At 40.0% G+C, this 23,143-nt stretch overlaps 1 protein-coding gene across 3 annotated transcripts; it reads left to right on the top strand.

The window, feature by feature from the left end:
* Positions 1 to 174: 174 nt before the first annotated feature.
* NUP88 (nucleoporin 88) lies at positions 175 to 22,839 on the top strand. Of its 3 annotated transcripts, none has more exons than XM_081029450.1 (17): positions 175 to 494; positions 3,463 to 3,632; positions 4,481 to 4,606; positions 5,227 to 5,313; positions 8,121 to 8,297; positions 12,063 to 12,258; positions 12,717 to 12,864; positions 15,040 to 15,138; positions 16,476 to 16,566; positions 18,706 to 18,807; positions 20,470 to 20,628; positions 20,930 to 21,055; positions 21,162 to 21,227; positions 21,366 to 21,446; positions 21,732 to 21,858; positions 22,020 to 22,138; positions 22,591 to 22,839. In XM_081029450.1, the coding sequence occupies exons 1-17, from the start codon at positions 201 to 203 to the stop codon at positions 22,652 to 22,654; spliced, it is 2,232 nt and encodes a 743-aa protein (XP_080885576.1). In that variant the 5' UTR covers positions 175 to 200; the 3' UTR covers positions 22,655 to 22,839. The 3 variants fall into 3 exon arrangements, with proteins under 3 accessions (XP_080885576.1, XP_080885577.1, XP_080885575.1); XM_081029451.1 differs by having other exon boundaries at positions 176 to 494; positions 12,063 to 12,249; XM_081029449.1 differs by having other exon boundaries at positions 177 to 494; positions 12,063 to 12,264.
* The last annotated feature ends 304 nt before the right edge of the window (positions 22,840 to 23,143 follow it).

Below are 23,143 nucleotides of genomic sequence, written 5' to 3'. Positions count from 1 at the left end.
TGGCTTGACTGGCAATTGGCTTTTCACTAGCGATGCCCTTGCCTGATGGGCTGGCTTCGCCTGCACCCCGCCCCTAGCTCTAGCTCGTGTTTCCGGGGTACCTGCTCGATGATTGGATGAAGCAGTGGGCGGCTGGCCGCCGATTGGCTGCGCTCAGCGGCGGGCTGAGCAACTGGAGAGAGGAGAGCAGTGGGGCCAAGATGGCGGCCGCCGAGGGACTCTCCGGCGACGGTGAGCTGTGGCAGACTTGGCTCCCTAACCACGTTGTGTTCTTGCGACTCCGGGAGGGATTGAAACACCAGAGCCCAGTCGAGGCTGAGAAACCAGCATCTTCATCGTTGCCTTCGTCACCACCGCAGTTACTGACGAGAAACCTGGTCTTGGGCCTCGGCGGAGAACTCTTCCTGTGGGACGGAGAAGGCAGCTCTTTCTTAGTGGTTCGCCTTCGGGGCCTCAGCGGCGCGGGTGAGGAGCCCATCCTCTCACAGTACCAGGTACCGCCCGGTTAATCTTGGAAACGACCTTCAGCTGGGATTGGAACTAGTTTTATTTTTTGTGTGTGCCCTCCCCCTCCTGGCTTTTTTTTCGTCTTCTGGTCGATATGCCGTTCAAGTGCCCTTTGTGGGACGTCCGACTTCGAGGGGAAAAGTCTTTCTTATTTTCATTCCGCTCTAGCATGGCCATGTAGCCTTTTTTAGCCTGTCTTTCGGTATGTCAGTTCTTGGACAAATGTTTGACCCACACGCTGTGCCAGACACAGTTACAGGAATTCATGCTCTCACGGTGCTTGAGTTCTTGGGGTCGGGGAGGAAGGGAAGGACCGCGGAATGAATGATCAATAACGTATCGGTGATGCAAATGATCGGAAGAAAAACTAATCGGGGGAAGAGGATGGAGAGTGTGGGTGCAGTTGCTATTTTTAGTAGGTTGGTCCTTAGAAACCTCATTCCTCAGGTGACACTCATAAAACAATAGGGATGATCCTAACTTTTTCTTGGGGTTGTTCTGAGCACCAGTCAAGTCAGGTAGTAGGTTTGAGAGCACCAAGTTTTGTGCCTGCCAGGCGGGAGTCCCCTGTTAATTCTTTCTTTTCCCATTTAGAAAAAGTAGGTCTTCCCCAAAGTTGGAAGGGATTTTTGTTTGTTTTGGAGAAGCCAACAGCATGTGAAAGTGGGTGTGATGAGAACATATTCCAGACTTGCTGTAATGAAACATTGCTTTATGGAAATGTTTAAAGGTTAAAAAGTAAAAGTAAAAAACACTTGGCTACCCATTCTAAGACGACATCTATTGTGTGCCGTTGCCTGATTCTTGTTGATGAGCAATGATTCAAATTTAAAGAGATGCTAGCTCTATTTTTGCACTTTGGAAAATTGATCACAAGTCTACAATCTTTTAAGATTTTACTGGGGGAGGGGAAACAGGACTTTATTGGGGGAACAGTGCGTATTTCCGGGGCTTTATTGGGGAACATTGTGTTTTTCCCAGGACCCATCAGCTCCAAGTCAAGTCGTTGTCCTTTTAATCTTAGTTGTGGAGGGCGCTCCAAGTTCAGTCAGTGTTTTCAGTCTAGTTGCAGGGGGCGCCGCTCACCATCCCTTGGAGACCAACCCGCAGCCTTGTTGAGAGCATGCGCTCTAACCAACTGAGCCATCTGCCTGCCTGGGAGCTCAGCAGCAGCTTGTCTTCACTCTAATTGTGGAGGCTGCACGCAGCTCACTGGCCCATGTGGGAATCGAACCAGCAACCTTGTTGCCCAGAGCTCATGCTCTAACAAACTGAGCCATCCGTCCACCCCAAGTCTACACAGTCTACTTTAAAATTTCAGTTTATCAGAGTAATTTTCAGATGCACAATATTCCACTGGCACCCTACATTACTGTGCAGCATTTGGCAGTCATGATTAAGTTACTCATATTTGTTTATTAATTGTCTGCTTTTCTAGACTATAAACACTAAGGTAGACTATGTCTGCTTACTATTTATTTATTCATTCATTCATTCATTCATTCGGTATCTCCAGTAGTTCACTGAGTGCATGGGACACAGAAGCTCTCAGTAAATATTGGTGGCTATCTGAATGACCCTCAGTCCTCCAGAATATCAAAAACTCAGATAGGCAAATAAACAGCTTAGTACGAATTACAACTTTAAACATTAACAAAAGCATGAGTAGTGACTTAGAGACAAAATAAACAAACAAAAAAACCCCTAAATACTGTGATTATCACTAGTGATTTAAGTAAATTGGATTGTATGTATAGCAAAAGAAAGCTGGCCCTTGTTTGATTTGAGATAGACTGTCAAAATCAAATAGAAAGACAATGGGGATGGAGAAGATAGGGAAAAAAACCACTGACAGGAGAAAAAAACATTTGATTGGAATCAGCAAAGTGCAGCTAAAAATCGAAACAAAAAACAGGCTGATAGATACCAGTAACGATAGAAATCTCATATTCAGCACAGTCTTGTCTAAAAGGATTTTGGCTTAGGGTGATTCTCTACACATTGGCATTTTCATCGCTGAAAGTAGAAAGAAATGAAAATGGAAACTCGGTCATAAGAAAAGAAATAGGAAGTACGAATAGAAGTGAATTTTTTTTGAAGGCATTTGATGCTGAGACAAATGCAGTTCCATATTAAATCTGCATAGGTAAAGCACCATTTTACTTGCTGCAGAAGCTCTTGAAGCCATTCTCTATCTTATTGTACTATATCTTTTTATAACAGTAATTAGAATTTATTAATACTTCTGAGTTCTTCATTTGTTCACTAAAACATATTGAGTCAGCAATATGCCATATGCTATGCTAAAGATACAGCAAGGAAAGATACAGATTCATAAGTAATTCATTCTAAGTAATTCATAATTTGTGTGGGATAAGAAAGTAAAAGAATGATTAGAATGCAGGGTGATAAGAACAAAATAGAATTGTCTAGAGTGCACTGTAGGATTACAGAAAAGATGCTTTTTTTATCCCTGTCCAGAAGATCAGAGATACTTTCTTGGGAAAAAAGTGCCTAGAAGCTGAGTCTCCAAGAATGTGTTAGCCAGCTAAAGAAAGGAAAACGAGGGCATTGCAGAAAGAGGAACAGTTCTGCAAAGACACAGAGGCATAACAAAGCGTGATAATTACCCAGAAATACAAGTTAATCTGATTGGAGTACAAGTGGGGAATGATGGAGAGTTGAGACCGAAGTGGTAGGCTGGAGCTTGATCATAAGGGAAATTATGAGTAGTATTTATTTAACAAGGTAGGGGAATTTGATGTATTTCATATAACATTGCAATCAAAATGGTTAAAAGTGTTTCATTAGTTAATGACCCAAGTGTTAGTAATTATACAAAACGTTTCATTGTCTTACAGTTATGGGAAACTAAAGCAGTACTGTGCTTTCAAGTAACTGCCACATATATTTGCATTAAAATGAACTATTTTGACCAGTTTGCTTTAATTTCAGAAGTTGCTTTGCATAAATCCGCCCCTGTTTGAAATCTATCAAGTCTTGTTAAGTCCAACACAACATCATGTAGCACTCATAGGAATAAAAGGACTTATGGTATTAGAATTACCGAAAAGATGGGGGAAGAATTCTGAATTTGAAGGTGGAAAATCAACAGTGAATTGTAGGTAAGTTGTATTTCCGTTTACTGTTTGTCTGTAAAATTTGTAATACAAGCAGAAAATTGTTCAAGACCAGTGGTTCTTAAAGTATGTTTACTATGAGTACTCCAGATGGTCTGCACATTGGCTTCTCGTGATAATAATGCTTATAGTATATGTGTGATTATACTTTTATTCTGCCTGAATTATCACATTGCTCTCTCATTGGAAGTTAGACTGTTTTTCAAGTAAGTAGAAATAAGATTTTTTTAAAAAGCAGTTATTATCTGTGAGCCAGACAGTTTGCTCATAAGTTCAACTAAGTTTTACTTTTGTATTATTCTTTTTCAACAAATCCAGAAAAGTGAGAGTCGGAAACATCTACTGAACAGAATATAAGGTAGAAACCCACCTTTAGCTCCATAACTTACAGGTTGGGTCCCCTTAAAATGTTTCCTTTCTAAATCTCTTATTTCCTCTTTTCCACAATAGGAATGGTAATATCTGCCCTTGTAGTTTCCTTAGAAGGTTACTAAAGAACAAATAAGATACTGTTAGGTTGGTGCAAAAGTAATTGCGGTTTAAAAGTTTAAAAATAATTGCAAAAACTGCAATTACTTTTGTACCAACCTAATATACATAAAATTACTTGTAAAGTACAGTATAAAATACTCTGCAATTTAGGAAATATTTTTATTTTGGTTCTTTAATGTTGACTGAATAGATAGATGCTTTGAATGCTCTCTCAGCAAGACTTAAAGAGAAAGAAATTTGAAGGAAAGAAGAGCAAAGAATGTTAAAATAGATTTTCCTTTAGACGGCTTTTCATCCAAGTTCTACAAAATGTTTTTGGAAAATTGTTGTCTTTATTTTAGTACCACTCCAATTGCTGAGAGATTTTTCACCAGTTCTACCTCTCTGACTCTAAAGCATGCTGCCTGGTATCCAAGTGAAATGCTGGATCCCCACATAGTGCTGTTAACATCGGACAACGTAATAAGGTAGATTTTATCTCTGTGTCTTACTGCTTTGTGAGCGGGGAGGTTCTGTTTCTGTTTCCCAATTAATAGCTCAAGGTACCACTACATGAGTCCTTGGATGCTGGAATGCTTTATCTGATGGCTATTGTAACTCATTCTCAATCATCTAAGAATGGTCTCACTGCCCTTTACATGCTTAATTACTGCTGTTCCCTCTCTATTAGTCTTCCTGCCTCCAGTCTCTCCTTTCCTAATCTGACCTCCAAGTACTGTTAAAATAATCTTCCTAAAGCTGTTTTCATTATGTCACTACTTTGGAGGTAATGGAGCATTGGGGAAACAGAATATAATTGGGAATTGAGAGATTGGAATTCTTGTCCCAATGCCACTTGTATCTTTGAGATCTTAGACTTCTTTTTAAGAGAGCCTCAGTTTCCGGTTTGCAAAATGAGATTTGATTTGGCAATTTCTAAAGCCCCTTCCAGGTTTTGCAGTCTGATTTAATGCCCTAATTGTACAGAGATTTCTGGTTGTGATAACTCATAGAAAAATTCTCAAGAACTGACTAGATGTAAAGGAAAGCACAATTTTGGGAAATGAAAGAATTTTAAGTTCTGGCTTTCTTCTGTTTTGATTGCTAGAATTTACTCTCTACGTGAGCCCCAGACACCCACTAAGGTCATCATACTTTCAGAAGCAGAAGAAGAAAATCTAATACTCAACAAAGGGTAAGGTTTTATTTATGTCATGAAATGCTTTTCAGAGTAGTTTATTGGTATTGTAAATGCAGTTTTACCAGAGATATTGCAAGGTTTTCCAGAGGTGACTTGAGCATGCTTTTGGTAATGTGAGAAGTAACCTAAAGTAAGCACTGTGAATAAGTAACAAGAAGTTACAGATTGGAATGTCACTGTAACTACCAACTTGATCTTTTTTTAAGAAAATTCTGAAATGTGAGTGGCTGAAATTGTTGTATCTTGAATAAGACAATAAATTATAACATCGCAAAAGTACAGAAAAGATGAAAGGTAAGAGTGTAGGGCCACAGGCCTCCCCGCTGTTCACTCTGTGAAGAGGCAATTGCTGAACTTCCAGACCAGCCTCTGGTATCCCAGAGTGGAGCATAGGTAGCCCTTCTGATTCTCCTGTGACCCTGGCTTCTTTCTTTTCTCTTATCCACTACGGGGACACCTTCCTTGCTACTTTGACCTCTAACAGAATCACCCTTTGAACTCACAAACCCCATTCTTCTGGCCTCCTGATCAATCTTTCTGGTGATTACCACACATGGTCACCCACAGTGTGTGCATGTAGAGTGAAGCTTTTTAGTAGCAATCTTTCTGGAAGTTCCATTTAGTTCTTTTTGTGTCTCCATGGTGGTTATATCTAATAGGCTTTTTTTTTTGGTTTTTTAACATTTATTCCTTTGAATATTTCATAATAGCTATTCTGTATTTGGCATTTTTAATCTTTGAAGTTCTTGTGGGTGTGATGTGGGGATCTAAATATGTATTTGTTCTTCTTCCTGACCCACAATCATGGTGGCTTCCTCCTGTGATTGCTCATCTCTAATTGTGAGCTTATGTTTTCTTGATCTGAATGTTTGGGAATATTGGGAGCCTGAGTTGGGGTGTCTTCCTGCACAGAGGATTTCCATCTGCTGCTGCTAAGGGTCAGAGGTTGCCACCAACCTGGAAGCACTTTGATTCTCCTTGATAGTCCCAGAACTGCAAATTACAGTTAAATGATTTTAACGTCATAGCACCAGTTTCTTAAATTCCAGTGCATCTGTCTTCAGAATGGGAAAATAACTGCCTCTGGTGATGATCCGTCCTGTTCTGGGATCAGGGCATTTTCTCCCCGGCAGTGTGTTTCCATAGATTATCAACCTCCTTTTGACGACACATTGCCTAGGGGAGGGACCGTAGAGTGATGCAGGTATTGCAGCTTTGGCTCTGCTGTCAGCACACATAGGTTCTCATCTCAGCTGTGGCATCTGGGCAAGTTACTCAATTGCACTAAGCCTCATTTCTGTAACTCTTCCGTGAATATAATGAATAATAGCAGTGCTCCTTTATTAGGATTATTGTGCAGAATAAATGAGATCATACATAAAAAGTGCTTAGCATGGTCTTGGCACAGAGTAAGTACTCATTAATTGATATCTACTATCATTATTAGATACATTATTAGTGTATTTATTAAGTTCCAGTTAAGTGTTGATGGCTTGGGAGTAGTTTAAGTTTCTTTAAATTAACTTCTATGTCTGTTTATTCCCATTCATTGTCTTGATTTTTTTACTTTAACTCAGGCAGTTCTTTTATTCTGGATGTTGGGATTTCTCATTTTTTGCTTTCTGATACCAAATACCTTTCCATGTGATAAAGAAAATAAGATATATTACTTATAATACTTTAGAGTGATGTTAACTGTCACAGCTACATGAAATTGTGATTTTATTTTAACCATATTCACTAACCTCGTGTTAAACTGGAAATTTTTTGGATAACCGATTATACTAAAACTTAAATTTATAAAAACAGCATGTTTATCATTTGTCTTTCCTGATTATAAGGGTAATATATTCATTGTAGAAAATTGGGAAAACTACAGAAAAGTTTTAAGAAAAAAAATGAAATCTTTTGTAATCTCCTATAGTCTCCTCAATATAGCAGCCAGAGTAATACTTTGGGTATAAATCAGATCATTCTGCTTTCCTGCTCTCCACACCCCATTTATTTCCCCGAGTCTTCATCATGGCCCTGCAGGGCCTACAGGGCTGCCCCCGACGCCCCCGCCCCCCCACAGCTTCATTCCTCTGCCTTGGCCTCTTTGCCATTCCTTAGACAACATAGACTGCCTTCCCACTTAGAGCCTTTGCATGTGTCCTTCCCTCTCCCAAATGCTCCTTCCCTACGGAATCACAGACTTGCTCCCTTACTGCCTTCAAACCTTTGCTTAGGTGTCACCTTATCAGAGGCCTTCCCAGACCACCTAGTCTAAAAGAGCACCTCCAGCAATACCCTCTGACCCTACTTTAGTTTTTCTTCATAGCATTGTTTTCTGACTTTTTCTTACGTGTTTATTTCTTCTCTGTCCGTTGTACATCTCTCTCACTAGAAGGCAGGGCCTTTGCTTAATTCATTGATATATTCCCAGAGCCTACAACAGCACCTGGCACAGAGTAGGTACTTAGTAAATATTTGTGCAATGAATGCATCCTACTGCTCAGGGATAACTATTGGTGTTTTCATGTTTTCTTCCTGTTTCCTTATTGTGCTTATGCATGCCTGTACGTGTATAATTTTACTATTTGTGTGTCTTTACATATAAACTGTTTAAAATTAAAGTAGCACTATATAATTTTATGGCCTTCGTCTTTCATTTAATTTTATAAGGATTTCCCAGTGTTGTTTATCATTCTTCATAATCATAATTTTTTGTCTTACTCCATTGAATACAAATCCTATCTCACCTCCTATTATTGGACATGTTGTTTTGTTTGTAACAAGCTGGTTTTTAAATCTCTTTTCAGAAGGGCATATACCGCCTCTCTAGGAGAGACAGCAGTTGCATTTGACTTTGGGCCACTGGCAGCAGTCCCGAAGAATGTATTTGGACAGAAAGGCAAAGATGAAGTAGTGGCGTACCCACTGTACATCTTGTATGAGAATGGGGAGACATTCCTTACATACGTCAGTCTGTTACACAGGTAAGTTGAGGAGGTAGCCCACATGAAAGGAAGCCCAGCTTGTGCTCCTGGAGAGATTGTCGTAGTTGCACTTGGGATCCATGTTTTTGAGTTTGTGGAAGTGTTGCAGCCTTTCAATGCTTGGCTTGATATTTTGGAGAAAGACTTGGTACAGATCATATTACCTTTCATTTACTCATATTATTGAGGTAAGTTCAGTAGAATTCTTAAATAATCACTTAAGATAAAACTGGATTTGTTTTTACAAAGTCTAGTCAATGACAAAAGTATTTATTGTGTATCTTATATGAATAAGGCACCAGGAGTGGTTAGACATGGTAATGTGGTATCTTATATCCCAGTTGTGGGGAAGAGACATACACATGAAAAGATAATTACCTGTACCACATTAGTGGTACATGGACACTAAGAACCCAGAGGAAGGAGAGATCATCTTGACTGAAGAAGTAAAGGAAATTGTCATAGAGAAGCACTGATGTCATGTGGGACTTAAAGGTCTAATGCAGGATTAAATGAAGCATCAAGGAAGGGTAAGACCATTTTAATTACAAGGGCAGCATGAAGTAGAGAATGAAAATAAGCAAGTGTAAATGTCATTCAGGGTTCCATGATTAGACATTTGGGGCTAGAGCAGAGGATTCAGGTAGGGGACATTAAATGGTAAAGCTAGAAATATCTGCCCAGGGAAAATTTAGTGGAGTTAAACACTTAGTTAAGGAATACGTAGTTTTTTTCTGTAGGATTGGCGTGGTAAGAAGCTAGTGATTATTTCTCAGTAGTAAGAGAAGGCTAAAATAATTGGTAGTGGGAGGGTACTGGGGCAGAAAGACTTTTAAAGAGGCTGTTGTAAAATTTAGCTTAAAATCTGCAAGAGTTTGAACTAGGATGGTTGTAATGCAAATGGAGAAATGAACATAGTAGATTCTACAAAGGAAGGATCAATACAATTTTGTTATTGCTTTGATAAGGGAATGAGCCACTACCAGAAATACTGAGGTCAGGAAGGGCAGCTAATTTGGGGGAAGATTTGTTATTACAAATAGTCCGTTTCACACAGTATTGGACCAGTAAAGTGGAAATATTTCATAGACAATTGGAAACACAGGACTGGAAAGAAGGTATCTGTCATAGTAAGAGTTAGTGTCAATAGAAGATAAGAATTTGGGGAAAGTTTGTAACTTTCACCAAAGGCTGAACATTGTAGTTTATTCATTTGTAAATCAACTCAGTAGACATTTATTCAGGGCCTGCTATGTGGCAGATGAGAATATAAGATTGAAGGCAAGATCCCTGCTGTGTGGTTCCTGGTCTACTGGAAAGTCATACAACAAACCAATAACTAGTACAATGCAGTATGCTCCAGGCGTCACAGGGCACTGTAGGACTAGGACAGAGTACATGCTTAGGCCTGCCTGTCTTGGAAGACTGAGAATATATTAATACAAAAGCTTACACCTGCAGATTCACTAGGTAAAAACAGGAGCAGAAGTGGTTCCAGGAGAGAGAAGAGAGTATGCAAAATGATAAAGATGAAAAAAGATGAAAGAGCTTGATAGATTGCAGAATCGTGAGGCTTCACTACCAATTGCATTCTCCTTGACAGAAGTGTGTTCTCTACCTTCCACGCATGATCTGTCTCGTGAGGCTTTTGTGGTAATGTTATTACTCTCCCTCCCGCTTCTTCCTCTTACCACTTGGCCTCCATTTGTCCACATCAGTAATCTTAGCCCCAAACCTGCATCATCTACATCCTCTGACATCTCGTTTGGTCCCAAAATTCTATTCATTTTATCATGACAATTTATTGAAAATGTACATTCTTTTCTGCATTCTCTGTTCCTTGCTTCAGCCCCTGATCCTCTTCTGCCTCAGTCATTCTTAAATACTTGCCCTGAATCCTATTTTGGTCTCCTCCATGTCATTCTCCTCACTGCTGCTCACTCTCAGATTAATCTTAGTAAAGTGAAACTCCATCAGTCTTGATTTAAACCTCTAGTGACACACTGTCACCCAACAGATGGATTCTGAGCACTTTACCGTGACAAACGAGGCCATCTGCTCTGAAGGCCAGGACTAAATATTTGCCTCCCTACTTTTCTGTTGCCTTAGACTTTGTATTTCACCTCCCGTCATACTAAGATAAGATTCCTTCCTGTTAATTCCTTATTTTTCGTGCCTCCAGGACTTTGTATGTGCTGCTTCCTCGCTTGGAACGTTCTTCACCCCTTCCCAGGACATACCCTTTCCCCATTGATCTTACTTGTTTTTGATACCTTTCTTCCACACCTCACTTTCTTTGTACCTTTCTGTATTCCTTTGTGCCCTGTAAATCCTTGCTTTTTTATACTTACCATGTGGTATAGTAGTTCTAGTTAAATGTCTCCTTCTCTAGCTAAACCGTCAGTTCCTTGGGGGTGGCATCTAGCACTCAATAAATGTATTTGTCTAATCCAATTAAATATGTGGGTCTGAAGCCCCTAAAGATAAGCTACATGTCAGAAGGAAAAATTTGGGAGTCATCAGACTATATTCGGAGGTAGTAGTTCAAACCAAGCATAGCTGAATATGCTGTCATGTAACAGTGTATTTGGAAGAGACGAGGGCTTACGGCAGCAATTTTTTTTTTCATGGTTGAGGTCTGCCAGTGAAAACCGGAGACTTACTAGACAAAAAGGAGCAGTAAGCACTACTAATGCTTACGAGACAGAAATTAGAAAAAGGAATTAGAACGGTGTGTTCAGAGGGGCAGGAAGACAGAACTCAGAAAAATTGCTACAGGTGTTAGAGGTTTTAAGAAGCAAGCATTGTTAACTAGTGGTAAATGCAGCAGAAGGTCAAGATAAGTGCCTTTTGGATTTAGCACCTAGAATCTCATTGGTGACATTGACCAGAGAACAGCTTAAGTGGAGTGGTGAAGGTAGAACTGTAGTGAAGTTAGGGTCGGGTTTTTCAGCCTCGCGCTATTGACGTTTTGAGCCGAGTAATTCTTTGTTGTAGGGGGCTGTCCTGTGGGGGAGTGTTCAGCAGCATCTCTGGACCCCAGTCATCCATCCTCTCTCCTTCCCTCCATCCCCCGTGTCACGCAGGGTGTCAGGCTGGGTCTCTAGTCCCACTCCCCACATAAGAACACAGGACATGGTGAGGCCAAAAAGGAACACCCACGGAGCCATAGATAGGGGAGTCATACCACTATATTCTCGCTGGCTGCTGGGTTGGAGACACAGGAGGCAGGAGCCACACGATCCTCAGCCCGACGTCCACTTCTCTCTGCCAACCAACTTCACTTTCTAGCGGCAGTCCGCCATGCTAACTGCAATCCGTAATCCACACTCCACCACGCCGCCACGCCACTACACCACCACACTACTTTGCTAGCTTAGCTGCAGCAGTTATTATCAGTGGCTAATGGATAACCGGTTACAGCTGATGGCCAGCTAGTCACAGCTGATGGCCATCTACTACCTGAGCCAGCACCTTCCTATGTGAGGCCAAGAGCCTGGAAACTGCTCTCTGGGACTCTGTCCCCACACCCCCACTTGTGACAACCAAAAATATCTTCGGACATTGCCAGTATCCCCTTGAGGGAAAAATTATCTCCAGTTGAGAAACTCCAGGAAAGCAATCAAGTGGAGTCACTGGAAATACACTGTTTTTAGTTAGGGGGTGACAGCTGGAGAAAGACAAAGTCAGAAAGGCTTTAAGTGATGGGCATGATTGTCTTCTGTCAACATGGTTTCACTCAAATATGTTTCCCTCTTTCTTCAGCCCTGGGATCATCGGAAAACTGTTAGGCCCATTGCCCATGCACCCTGCAGCTGAAGATAACTACGGTTATGATGCTTGTGCTATCCTCTGCTTGCCCTGTGTGCCCCACACCCTGGTGATTGCTACTGAGTCAGGAATGCTGTATCACTGCGTGGTGCTGGAAGGGGAAGAGGAAGATGAACAAACAGTGAGTCAGGCCAGTGTGGGTATTTGTGTCCTTCATCGACAAGTCTGACTACTTCATGTATGAGGACTCTTAGTGTATACCTGACACTTCGTATAATTTGGAAATTAAACGATTAAAATTAATTGAAGCCCATTTTAAAAATTTAAATGGGGCAAGTTAGAAGGTACCCAACTTACTTGCTCCACCAACTTGCATATTTCTTTCTGAACTCTTAAGTTGCATTCTTCAATCACATATATAAAGAACCTTTGAATCACTCTATTGGCTCTTCTCTAAACTTCCTTATTTACATCTTCCTAAGAGAAGAGACTTTTTTCCCCTCAAGAATAACAAGCCACTGTCAGAATAGGGGGTGGAATTAAGAATTTGAAAGCACTACTTGATCCAGCTTGTTTTGCTTCTGTTTTTAATTGTGTACATTTTCAAATGAACGTGAAAGATTGAAATTACAATGCTTTTTTTTACAGTCAGAAAAGTCCTGGGATTGTAGGGCCGACCTCGTCCCTTCTCTGTATGTGTTTGAGTGTGTTGAGTTGGAACTTGCCCTGAAACTGGCGTCCGGAGACGATGAGCCCTTTGATTCTGACTTTTCTTGTCCGATCAAACTTCACAGAGGTAGGGCATTCACTAAATTAATATTTTATCCCATTAGATTTATACCAAGACTGTCACAGATTTGTTCCCCGTCATTTATTTGTTTTATGATTCCAGCCTTTAAAAATTTGACTGGGTTCTTTTGGCCTTTTAGTTATTACATGACCCTGTATGTTCAGGGAAGACTGAAAAAATTTCCTAAATTTTAAGATAGTGGTCTTCAGTCTGGATCAACCCAGATTTACAATAGTGAATTATTCCTAGTCCAGTCAGAAATATATTTTTTGATTCAAATATGTAAATGTATGCAAACTTGAATAAATTTTAAAAATCAAGTTCTACTGATATGAAGGTATCTCTTTAAAATACCTTTCTTCATTTTTTAGAACACAGTATCTTGTTATATACCCAGACCCAGTTTGAATGTTGTCTTCTTTCTTTCTTTTATTTTCTTTGCTTTTTTTCTTTCTTCTCTTCCTACCTGGGTTGGTTCCAGATCCTCTGGCCAGTTATTTCTGTTCGTCTGGGGAGAGAGTTTAATCTTGTAGCAGTCTGACCTAATCTGCTTACAGTCCTAATAGCCAGTTTGCCTAGGTTTGGTAATAATGGCTTCAACTCTGTATTCAAGTATAGCCAAAACATTTAAGGGGATAGTCCTTATGTAATAAACCAACAAAGAGAACTCACTGGGGATGTCTAATTAAACAGTATTTGAGTTTTGGAACTTTGTTTTATGGATGAGGCAATTAAGACCTAGTGAGGTAAAGTAAGAAACTAATTGGTTTCCTTTAGAGATGCATATTTACATCTTTGGGAAATCTTAAATGTAGGCATTTTTATCTTGAAATGAGAGTTAACATTTTCATATGTGAAACATAAATTTTTGACTTGTTCATATTTGTACTTACAGCATATTACAATCACTGAAACTCAGATTTTTAATGACATAAGTGGAATAAACTACCGCACAACGTGTGGGGTAGTATTTAGCAAATTTCCTACTTCAGTTACTAATTTTGCCTCTTTTTCATAACTGATTTGTTACATCCCAATATTCACATTTTTCTGTTGACCTCAGCACCACAGACACATTTTGAAACGCCATTGTAAGCAGTGGGAGACCTAATGAGATGATTTGGGCCTTCAATTAAGTCTCAAGTGTGGGCAAATTAAAAGAAGCTTTTCAGTATTTTATTGTACAGAGATATGATTACCACAGACCAGGAGTTTTTCAACTTCTTATAGCATAAGTCTGTGTGCAGAATCCCAACACATAAAACAGATAAAAATAATGCACTTATCACTGGAAACTCAACGGTAAGAAACAGGCTGCTAGATAAAACAATATTTTAATTTAGGGGCTTATGGATGACAGTTGCCATCTTAAATCAGCTTTAGCATATACATTATTTCTGTATCTTGTTTTAGTTGTCTAATGTTTTAAAAATCTTGAGTCACAGAAATAAATACTTATATATAATAATAAGTATTCAAGTTGCTCACCTGTCAGTCTTGGGATAGTCTTACTGATAATAGGACTCAAAAGAAGTATAGAAAATTGCATTATAATTATGTAAAAATGATCATATTTCTAGTTATAAATATAAATAATTATCAAACAAAAATAGTATTCAAAACTTAAAATAAAAACTATCTGTAAGATAACATTCTCGAGACAAGTGGAGCTTCACATTTCACTCCTGACGTACTGTATGTACTATGACAGAACTATTCACTGACCAGTTTTCCTGAAGTCCTTTTAGTCCCTGTGCTGTAGGCGTGCACTTGCTTCAGCCATCTCACGTGAGGGGCCATGTGCAAGCTTAGGTTTCCTGCAGAGCTATCATCTTAATCACCATTTTATCTTGAAGAACTATAAATAGCAGAGAGGTGGACAGAAGGGCATAAAGGAGTTACCTGACAGCAAGTGCTTATGTTTTGGTGACTCCTGTTGTGTTACTATTTAGAAAATAACATTTTGCGTTTATTAATTACACTTTTAAAAATACTTAAAATATATTTGAAAATTGAATTCAAATTTTAAAATTTCAAAACCCCTGACGTAGTGCCACAATATGAAGGTCCTGTGGATCTTCCATTGTTTCTGTCAACAACAACTGTGTTTGTGGGCTGCTGAGGTGAATTCTTTCAGTTTTCTAATGGCTACCTTTATGTCATTTTTGATTCCATTTGCAGATCCCAAGTGTCCCTCAAGATATCATTGTACTCATGATGCTGGTGTACACAGTGTTGGGCTAACTTGGATTCATAAACTTCATAAATTTCTTGTATCAGGTGAGTTTTCTTTGCTTTTCATTATATTTCTCAGACTCTATCAAAAAGTAGTTTGGAATAGAAAAATAATAGTAAAAAGCAATGCAACCAAAAGTTGGTTCTTTGAAAAATCAACAAAATTGACAAACCTTTAGCTAGACTGACCAAGAAGTAAAAGAGAGAAGATTCAAATTACTACAGTTCAGAATGAAAGCGGGGATACTACTACTGATCTTACAGAAATAGAAAAGATTGTAAGAGAGGGGAGGCTGGTTTGCTCAGTGGTTAGAGCGCAGTGCTCATAACACCAAGGTCTCCATTTCAATTCCCACATGGGCCAGTGAGTTGCGCCCTCCACAACTAAATTGAAAATAACGACTTGACTTGGAGCTGTTGGGTTCTGGAAAAACACACTGTTCCCCAATTTTAAAAAAAATTGTAAGAGAATACCATGAACAACTGCATGCCAATTAACTAACCTAGATGAAATGGGAAAATTTATAGAAAGACACAGACTACCAAAACTGACTCAAGAAGTAGAAAATTTGAACAAATAAAGAGATTGAATTAGTAGTTCCACTCCCGAGTATATACCTAAGAGAAATGAAAACACATCCACACAAAAATTTGTAAAGGAATGTTCCTATCTGCATTATTCATATAGCCAAATAACCCAGTGTCCATCAACTGATGATTAGATAAGTAAAATACGGTATACCCGTGCAATGGAATATTACTCAACAGTAGTAGAAAGAAATGCAGTGCCGACACATGCTACAGCGTGGATGACCTTGAAAACACTATGCTGAATGAAAGAAGCCAGTCACAAACAACTGCATGTCATATGCTTCCATTTGTAACGTCCAGAACAGGCAAGTCCACAAAGATAGAAGTAGGTTAGTGGTTGTTGCCTAGGTCTGGAGGATTGGCAGAAACTGGGGAGTGATTGCTAATGGGTATGGGGGTTTCTTATTGGTTGTACAATTCTTTTCATATACTAAAAACCCATTGAATTATATACTTTAAATGGGTGAGTTGAGTGAATTACATTTGAAAAAAACTTTTATAAAAATAATATTGGTGTGGGTGAGGAAGAGACTGGAAAGGAATGATTTCTGGGTTTGTTCTCCTCAGTGAAACATTTCTGCATTTAGAAACTTGGTCAAGGAAAACCCATGTACCTTCTTGGGGCAGAAACCTAGACCCCTATGGAAAGATTTCTGTCAGAAAGACATAGTCCTTAAGCAATGGTCTGAGACAAGTACTTAATCACATGTAACTAGTATCTTCAGCATTTTAATTTGGAGACTTTGATGTGTCAGTTAACTTCCATAATGTGGTAATATGTTCCTTTGTAGATGAAGAGGATAAGGATAGTTTACAAGAACTTGCTACCGAACAGAAATGCTTTGTAGAGCACATCCTTTGTACGAAGCCATTGCCGTGCAGGTAGGAACCTTCTCTTCTTGCATACAGCTAACAGTTTGTCTCAGTAATTCACATACGTGTGTATACATTACACTCGCGTGCAGACTCACCCCTAAGAGTATCAGTTCATCAAATGCTCATCCAGAGCACGCCCCTGCTTCAAGACCACTCCATGTAGTGTGTCCTCTGTCTGGAAGGTATTTCCCCAGTCGTAACCAAGTTTGTCTTCACTTGGTTAACTCTTCTTCTTTCTAATTTTAACTTAATTCTTCAGAAAGGGTTCCTTGCTTCCCCAATCTAACTTAGTGTTCTCCTGTTACTCTCCTTTTTTCTTTGTAGCACATAAAATTGATGTTTGTGTTGGTTTAACGTCTGTCACCACTACTGCAATATATGCTTCATGACAGCAGAGCATGTCTGTTTCATACTATTTCCTGTCCGCTCCTGTCTGTACATTTGGTGTCTGTCGGAGTGCCTAGTAGATAGTCAGTAAATATTTGGTGACTGGAATAGAGATATCCACAATGACTCCCAGGTCTCTACCTGGGATAACTGGGTAGACGTGGTACCCTTCAGAAAAACGGGACAGGAGAAAGAGTGTGTTTGGGAAGACAGAAGATGTGTTAATGGGGCACTCGGAGTTTTCTGTTCTGTAGGACACCCACGTGGAGGAGCCCAGTGATGGTTGGACACGTAGCTCTGGAGTGTGGGGTGGTCTGGGCAAGCACAGTGTAGATGTGAGAATTGTCGGCAGTGGAACCGTGATTGGTGAAGCTTACTCAGAAAAGGGCCTAGAAGGAGTGAAACAGACCCGGAAAGAGAGTCTCAAGCAATACTTTCTTATAACCAGTGAGTGGAGATAGAGGAGCCCAGAAAGGAAACTCGAGTCAAGGGTTGCCAGAAAGATTAAAGGAGAACCTGAAGGAAAAAGATGTCAAGGATGCCCTTTTGGGGGTGGGGGAGGGTAGCACCAGGTTCAAAAATGAATGGGGGAAATAGATAATAAAATTCCACTTATATACATTTCAAAAACAGGTAAAGTTAAGCAATATTGCTTAGGAATGAATACATAGATAGGAAAATTATGAAGCAAAGAACATGAATATGATAAAAGTCAGAATAGTGATTACTTCTCTGAGGAATGAAAGCTAATGATCAGGGAGGGTCATGTGGGAGATATTAGGCCACTGCGTGCATGGTTCTAACTGTTGACCTGGATAATGGGTACAGTGTATACGTGCACTCTTCTATGTGTAGATTTCACACTGAAAAGAGACATTTTTTAACCTCTCAGACTCCCCCTGACCACCACCGCCCCTCCCCCCAAAAAAGGTGAATGAGAGATATAGAAGGAGAAATAGTGTTATAAGCTACAATTTAAAGATTGCTGATTCGAAAGGGAAGAGGAGAAAGAATAGCTCCGGGGGAGCTTGAAATTACAGTGGAGTATTTTGAATGGAATTGAGATGTGAGCACGTGTATAAGCTGAGGGTAAATAGACAATAGGGAGATTTTGAAACTGGAGTCGATGGGGCCGACACCTGCTCAGAAGAGGTGGGGAGACGGCATCATCAGTCCAGGGGCACGTGCTGGGGGGGCTGAGCACCGGGGCAGGTGGAGAGCGTGTGGGCAGGAAAGACGTTTCCTCTCTGAGGTCCCGAGTTTCTTCAATGAAGTAAGGACCGAGATTGAGAGCAAGATGCAGGCTGTGCACGTAGGTTAAGTCCTGTGACAGACGTTGGGCTGCACTGGGTTTTTAATGTGAGACTGAAGTTCTGTTTAGTCACCAGTTTCTGAGCACTTAATCTGGGCTGGGCAGAGCTAGGCATCCAGGGGTAGCGGGGACTTCTGTGCACACTGGGCAGAAAGACGCACAGAATTCACTGCATTGTATCCTGGGAGCTGTGATGACAGTGGGCGGCACGAGGCGCCGGCTTCCTGAGGGACTTATCACTCAGATGGCCTCTTAGACTTAAGGGACAGCTGTTTCAAACCGACCAGAACTGTCTTACAAGTCACCACCTTTGAGGTTACTGCATTGATGGCGTGCCCCGGCAGCTGGTAGCCCAGGCCTGAGAAGGTGGCGAACCTCAGCCATGTCGGTGCTTTTGGAGCCATTGCATTTGCTGTTTTATAACTTAACTGCCTATGTTTTGCCAGGCAGCCAGCTCCGATCCGAGGATTCTGGATTGTCCCTGACATTCTGGGGCCCACGATGATCTGCATCACCAGTACCTACGAATGCCTCATAAGGCCTTTATTGTATGTACCGTTTTGTATTCCCACACCATTTTTCATTCTGCAGACTCTAAGCTGGGCAAATGCCCTCAGTCCCGGGCTTGAAGATACTTGGTTTATGCTTTGGCTTCTGACTTGAGACTTGGAAGGGCAGATGTTTCTGTTGTTCCTCACATCTCTGGAAAGACTTGTTTTAGGCATAATTTCTGGTATCTTCCTGAGCTACCTGAAGTCAAGAGCTTTACTTACTTCAAAGTGTGGGAAAGAATACTAAAATTAAATATTGAACTCCATTATTATGAATTAGATTTAATGCTTATCAAGCTCTAACTCTGTGCCAGGCTTAGAAGTAAGCCATTTACCTGCATTGTCTCTTGTAATCAGCAACCCCAAAGGACAGCACTGTTACCCCATCTTGTAAAAGAGGAAACAGCTCAAGAGGTTAGGTAAATGCTGAAGTAACACACTGAGGTAGGCTGCAAATACAGGGTTTCTGACTCTAAATCCATACTCACAATTTAATTTCTCCGTGTCTGCCAGAGGGACCTGAGAGAATGTGTAAGCTCTGGAAGACAGGTGGTACATGGGTGATCTCATAATCCTCCTCCTTGAAGAACTCATATTACGTTATAAGCTCCATTTTTCTTTTTCCGCAGCTATGGAATACCATTCTGAGTTTTATAAGTGCAGGAACAGGAGTCCCTGACGAGCCATCAACATTGAACACTAGAGCCTCCTAGTCTTTTGATGTCCATTCAAAGCATATGCTTCTAGACACTGACACAGTTCAAAATATTGCCATTAATTTACTGTCCTTCAAGGAACGCCTGTGCTCTTTGAAGATTGACAAGTTATACTATTTGGACAGGAAACTAAATCTCTATGAATGTTGTGTTCTTGACCCTAAAAGAGACTAAAAACTCTAGTGAGACTAAACAAAAGTAATGAAATCACTGGAAAAAAATTGTTTTGTCTTTTGCAAGCATATTTTTAAAAAATCCATCCTACCTTTTGTGAAATAAGTCCTACTCACACTAGGTTACTTCAGAATAAAAACATGGATTCCAAAGGAAAGGAAAACTTAAATATTAGTTATCTAGATACATTCAAATCATATTTCTGCTGAGTCCGAAATACTTTTGTGTTGTTTAACAAATTCCCAGATTGTTGCATTCAAAGTCACTTACCATGTTAATGTTTACAATCTTTCAAGCTTTCTGAAAGTGAATACTTGTAATATTGTGAATATTTGTAATATCTGAGTGGATGTAATTTTTAGAAATCAAGTTGTATAGAGCAAATATGGTACATACATTGGTTATCTGGCTGAGTATTGGGTTTGATCAAATCCAAATTATACCTAGGAAATGAGTGATTCATTTGTTTGTGACTCGGGCATACAACTGGCCTTCAAGTCCTTGCGTATATACTTTGTGCTGCCTTGATCTTTACAAAAATAAGTTTAAGTGACAGACTCCAAAATGCTTTGACAAATGGTTGCATTAGAATAAGGGAATAGCTTCCCAAGGTGACCTCTTCAGAGGCAGAAAACGTGAGTTCTGTACTTACACAAGTTAACACTTTAGAATTTCTTCGATTTTTGGAGTTCTGGATAAATGTGGCTCATGCTTTCCTATAATACTTACAGTAAATAACTCCATGGTAGGTTTTGTTTGTATTTTGCAGAAGCACAGTCCATCCAGCGTCTCCTCCCCTCCTTTGTATGCAACAAGATGTTGAAGTGGCAGAGTCTCCCCTCCGAATTCTGGCTGAATCCCCGGATTGTTTTGAAAAGCATATTAGAAGCATTTTGCAACGTAGTGTTGCAAATCCAGCATTTTTGAAGTATGGGATTTGGATATATAGGTTTTAAGAACTGGTTCGCTTCTGTTTTCGTAATTACTGTTTGTCCTTTCTGTGCTCATCTATTTATTCTACTTCATGTACTTTTTGCTCTATTGGAGTTAGAAGAAACATAGGGCATATTTAATCAGGTAGTGAATAGAGGAAAAGAATAAATAGATATAAAGGCACATAAGAATGGTAAATAGAAGTATAAAAAGAAGGGAAAGCAGCAGCTGTGACTTGAGTCTATTTTTAATTGTTTTACTCAGCTAAGGAGTAATGGTAGAAACTTTTTTTAAAGATCATCTGAAAAAGATACAGCCCCTCCTCCCGAGGAGTGTCTTCAGCTCATCAGCAGAGCCACCCAGGTGTTCAGAGAGCAGTACATTCTTAAACAGGACCTGGCAAAGGAGGAGATTCAGCGGAGGTAGGATGGCCTTCACTCACATGCCGGCTCCTGGCAGGTAGCTGACACTGTATAGTGTGGCCTGGACCTGGCATCTGATTGTTGTTTTTTTTTTTTGCTCTTGAAGGGTCAAATTACTGTGTGACCAAAAAAAGAAACAACTAGAAGATCTCAATTATTGTCGAGAGGAAAGGTAAGTGCCAAAACCAGGGAGAGAAAAAAACAGTAGTTCAGTAAGATTGGGACTGTATCTCACCGTAAAATGCCAGATCACATTAGGGGGCTTTACCATCATGGTGGACCGTAAGTCTCGTTTTATTTATGCCACTAGGAAAAGTCTACGGGAAATGGCCGAGCGCTTAGCTGACAAATATGAGGAAGCCAAGGAAAAACAAGAAGATATCATGAACAGGTCAGTGGGTTGTGCAATATTCAGTTCCCTACTTCAGGTACCACTATGAAGTACTCAGGTATTAACAGTGCTTGAGCACTTGTTTCCAGGCCTGCAGAATTGAGTGCATGCGCCTCCCTGTGCTCTGAGCCCTCAGGGAAGGCAGTGCGCAGATGCTTTTCCCCTGACCCGTCCTGCAGGGCCTCCTTCAGACACCACGTTTATGAATTAGAGCGTTAGTCATAATTGTGTTTCTCCTAAGTAGCAGAGATCTTAAGCTGAGATGTTTTCTTATCTTTTCTAAAGGATGAAAAAAGTACTTCACAGTTTTCATTCTCAGCTCCCAGTTCTCTCTGATAGTGAGAGAGACATGAAGAAAGAATTACAGCTGATACCTGATCAACTGCGACACTTGGGCAATGTCATCAAACAGGTAGGAATGGATGAAGGGTGGCTAAATTTTGTCCTTTTTGTAAAGTGCTTGCTCTACAGAAAATAATTTTATAAAATGTACAAGAACAGACTAAAATAGATACTATGAAAATGTTGTAGCAAACCATAGCCAAAACATCTGTGTTCTGTTTGATACTTAAGGTTACTATGAAAAAAGACTATCAGCAGCGAAAGATGGAGAAGGTCCTGAGTCCTCAGAAACCCACCATCACTCTCAGTGCCTACCAGCGGAAGTGCATTCAGTCCGTCCTGAAGGAGGAGTAAGTAGGCTACTGGGAGGTACCTTTTCCTTTGCAGCAAATATGCCAAAATCAACCTTTCTCTGCCCAGATAAGATTACTTGGCATTTGCCTGTTCAGTAAGTCCTGGAATAGGAGCCATGTGATAGATAAGGGCTTGAGAGATGAGTATGGTGGATCAAAAATGATGACTTTCTTATAATATGATTTTGTTGTGCTCAAGGTATTCCTCAGTGAATATGTTGAAAAATATTTCCAACACTTGCAGTACTGTTTGCTGCCGTTAGTCTTAAATGAATAGTAAACATCATTACTATCCAACTGAAACTTTAAGCTGTTAATTTTAGCATAGCCCTTCTAAAATACTTCAACATTACTAGTTTAATATTAATGGCTTGTTAAAAATAGGTATTTATTAATGGCCTTATTCATTCATTGTATTCCTAAAAGTGAGTGCCTTTATGATTTTACAGGGGTGAACACATAAGACAAATGGTGAAGCAAATTAATGATATCCGGAATCATATAAACTTCTGACACCAGCAGGAATGGATTCACACCTGAAGTTAACACAAGTAAAGGCTTAAATTCATATTGTAAAACAAACAGGTAGCATTATCTAATTTATAAAGAGGCATTTTGGATGAGCTTTGGTGTGGTGGTTCATCATTTTTGTAGTTTGTTTTATAATTACTGAATAAATGCTTTTATTTAAAAATTGGAATGTGCTTTATATATAAACTCAAGTTGATTGTATTCAGCAAGGGCCTAGGATTTAAAAAAAAAAAAGCCACACAAAGTCGGAGACATTCAGCTGCACACTGCCAGGTCTCCATGAACCCTAATGCGTTTTCTCCACAGTTGAACAAGCAAGAATAAGAGCTGCATTTTAGACTCGCAGCACCAGGAGGCAGTTGGTTCAGTGCGGCCGTCTTAACGAGGTTGCCAGTTCGATCCCCACACGGACCACTGTGAGCTGCGCCCTCCACAACTAGAATCAACTGCTTGACTTGGAGCTGATGGGTC

The sequence above is a fragment of the Rhinolophus hipposideros genome (genome assembly GCF_964194185.1).
Source record: "Rhinolophus hipposideros genome assembly, chromosome: 20".
NCBI lineage: Eukaryota > Metazoa > Chordata > Mammalia > Chiroptera > Rhinolophidae > Rhinolophus > Rhinolophus hipposideros.
Note: the sequence above shows the minus strand (reverse complement) of the source record. Positions and strands in the feature narration are given on the sequence as shown.

What these genes read in the sequence shown, in the direction of transcription:
- NUP88 (XM_081029449.1), top strand. Translation starts at nt 201, where the DNA reads ATGGCGGCCGCCGAGGGACTCTCCGGCGACGGTGAGCTGTGGCAGACT. An exon ending in AAATCAACAGTGAATTGTAG is followed by an intron (nt 3,633 to 4,480) that starts GTAAGTTGTATT and finishes TCTTTATTTTAG; the next exon opens with TACCACTCCAATTGCTGAGA. An exon ending in TGGGCAATGTCATCAAACAG is followed by an intron (nt 21,859 to 22,019) that starts GTAGGAATGGAT and finishes TTGATACTTAAG; the next exon opens with GTTACTATGAAAAAAGACTA.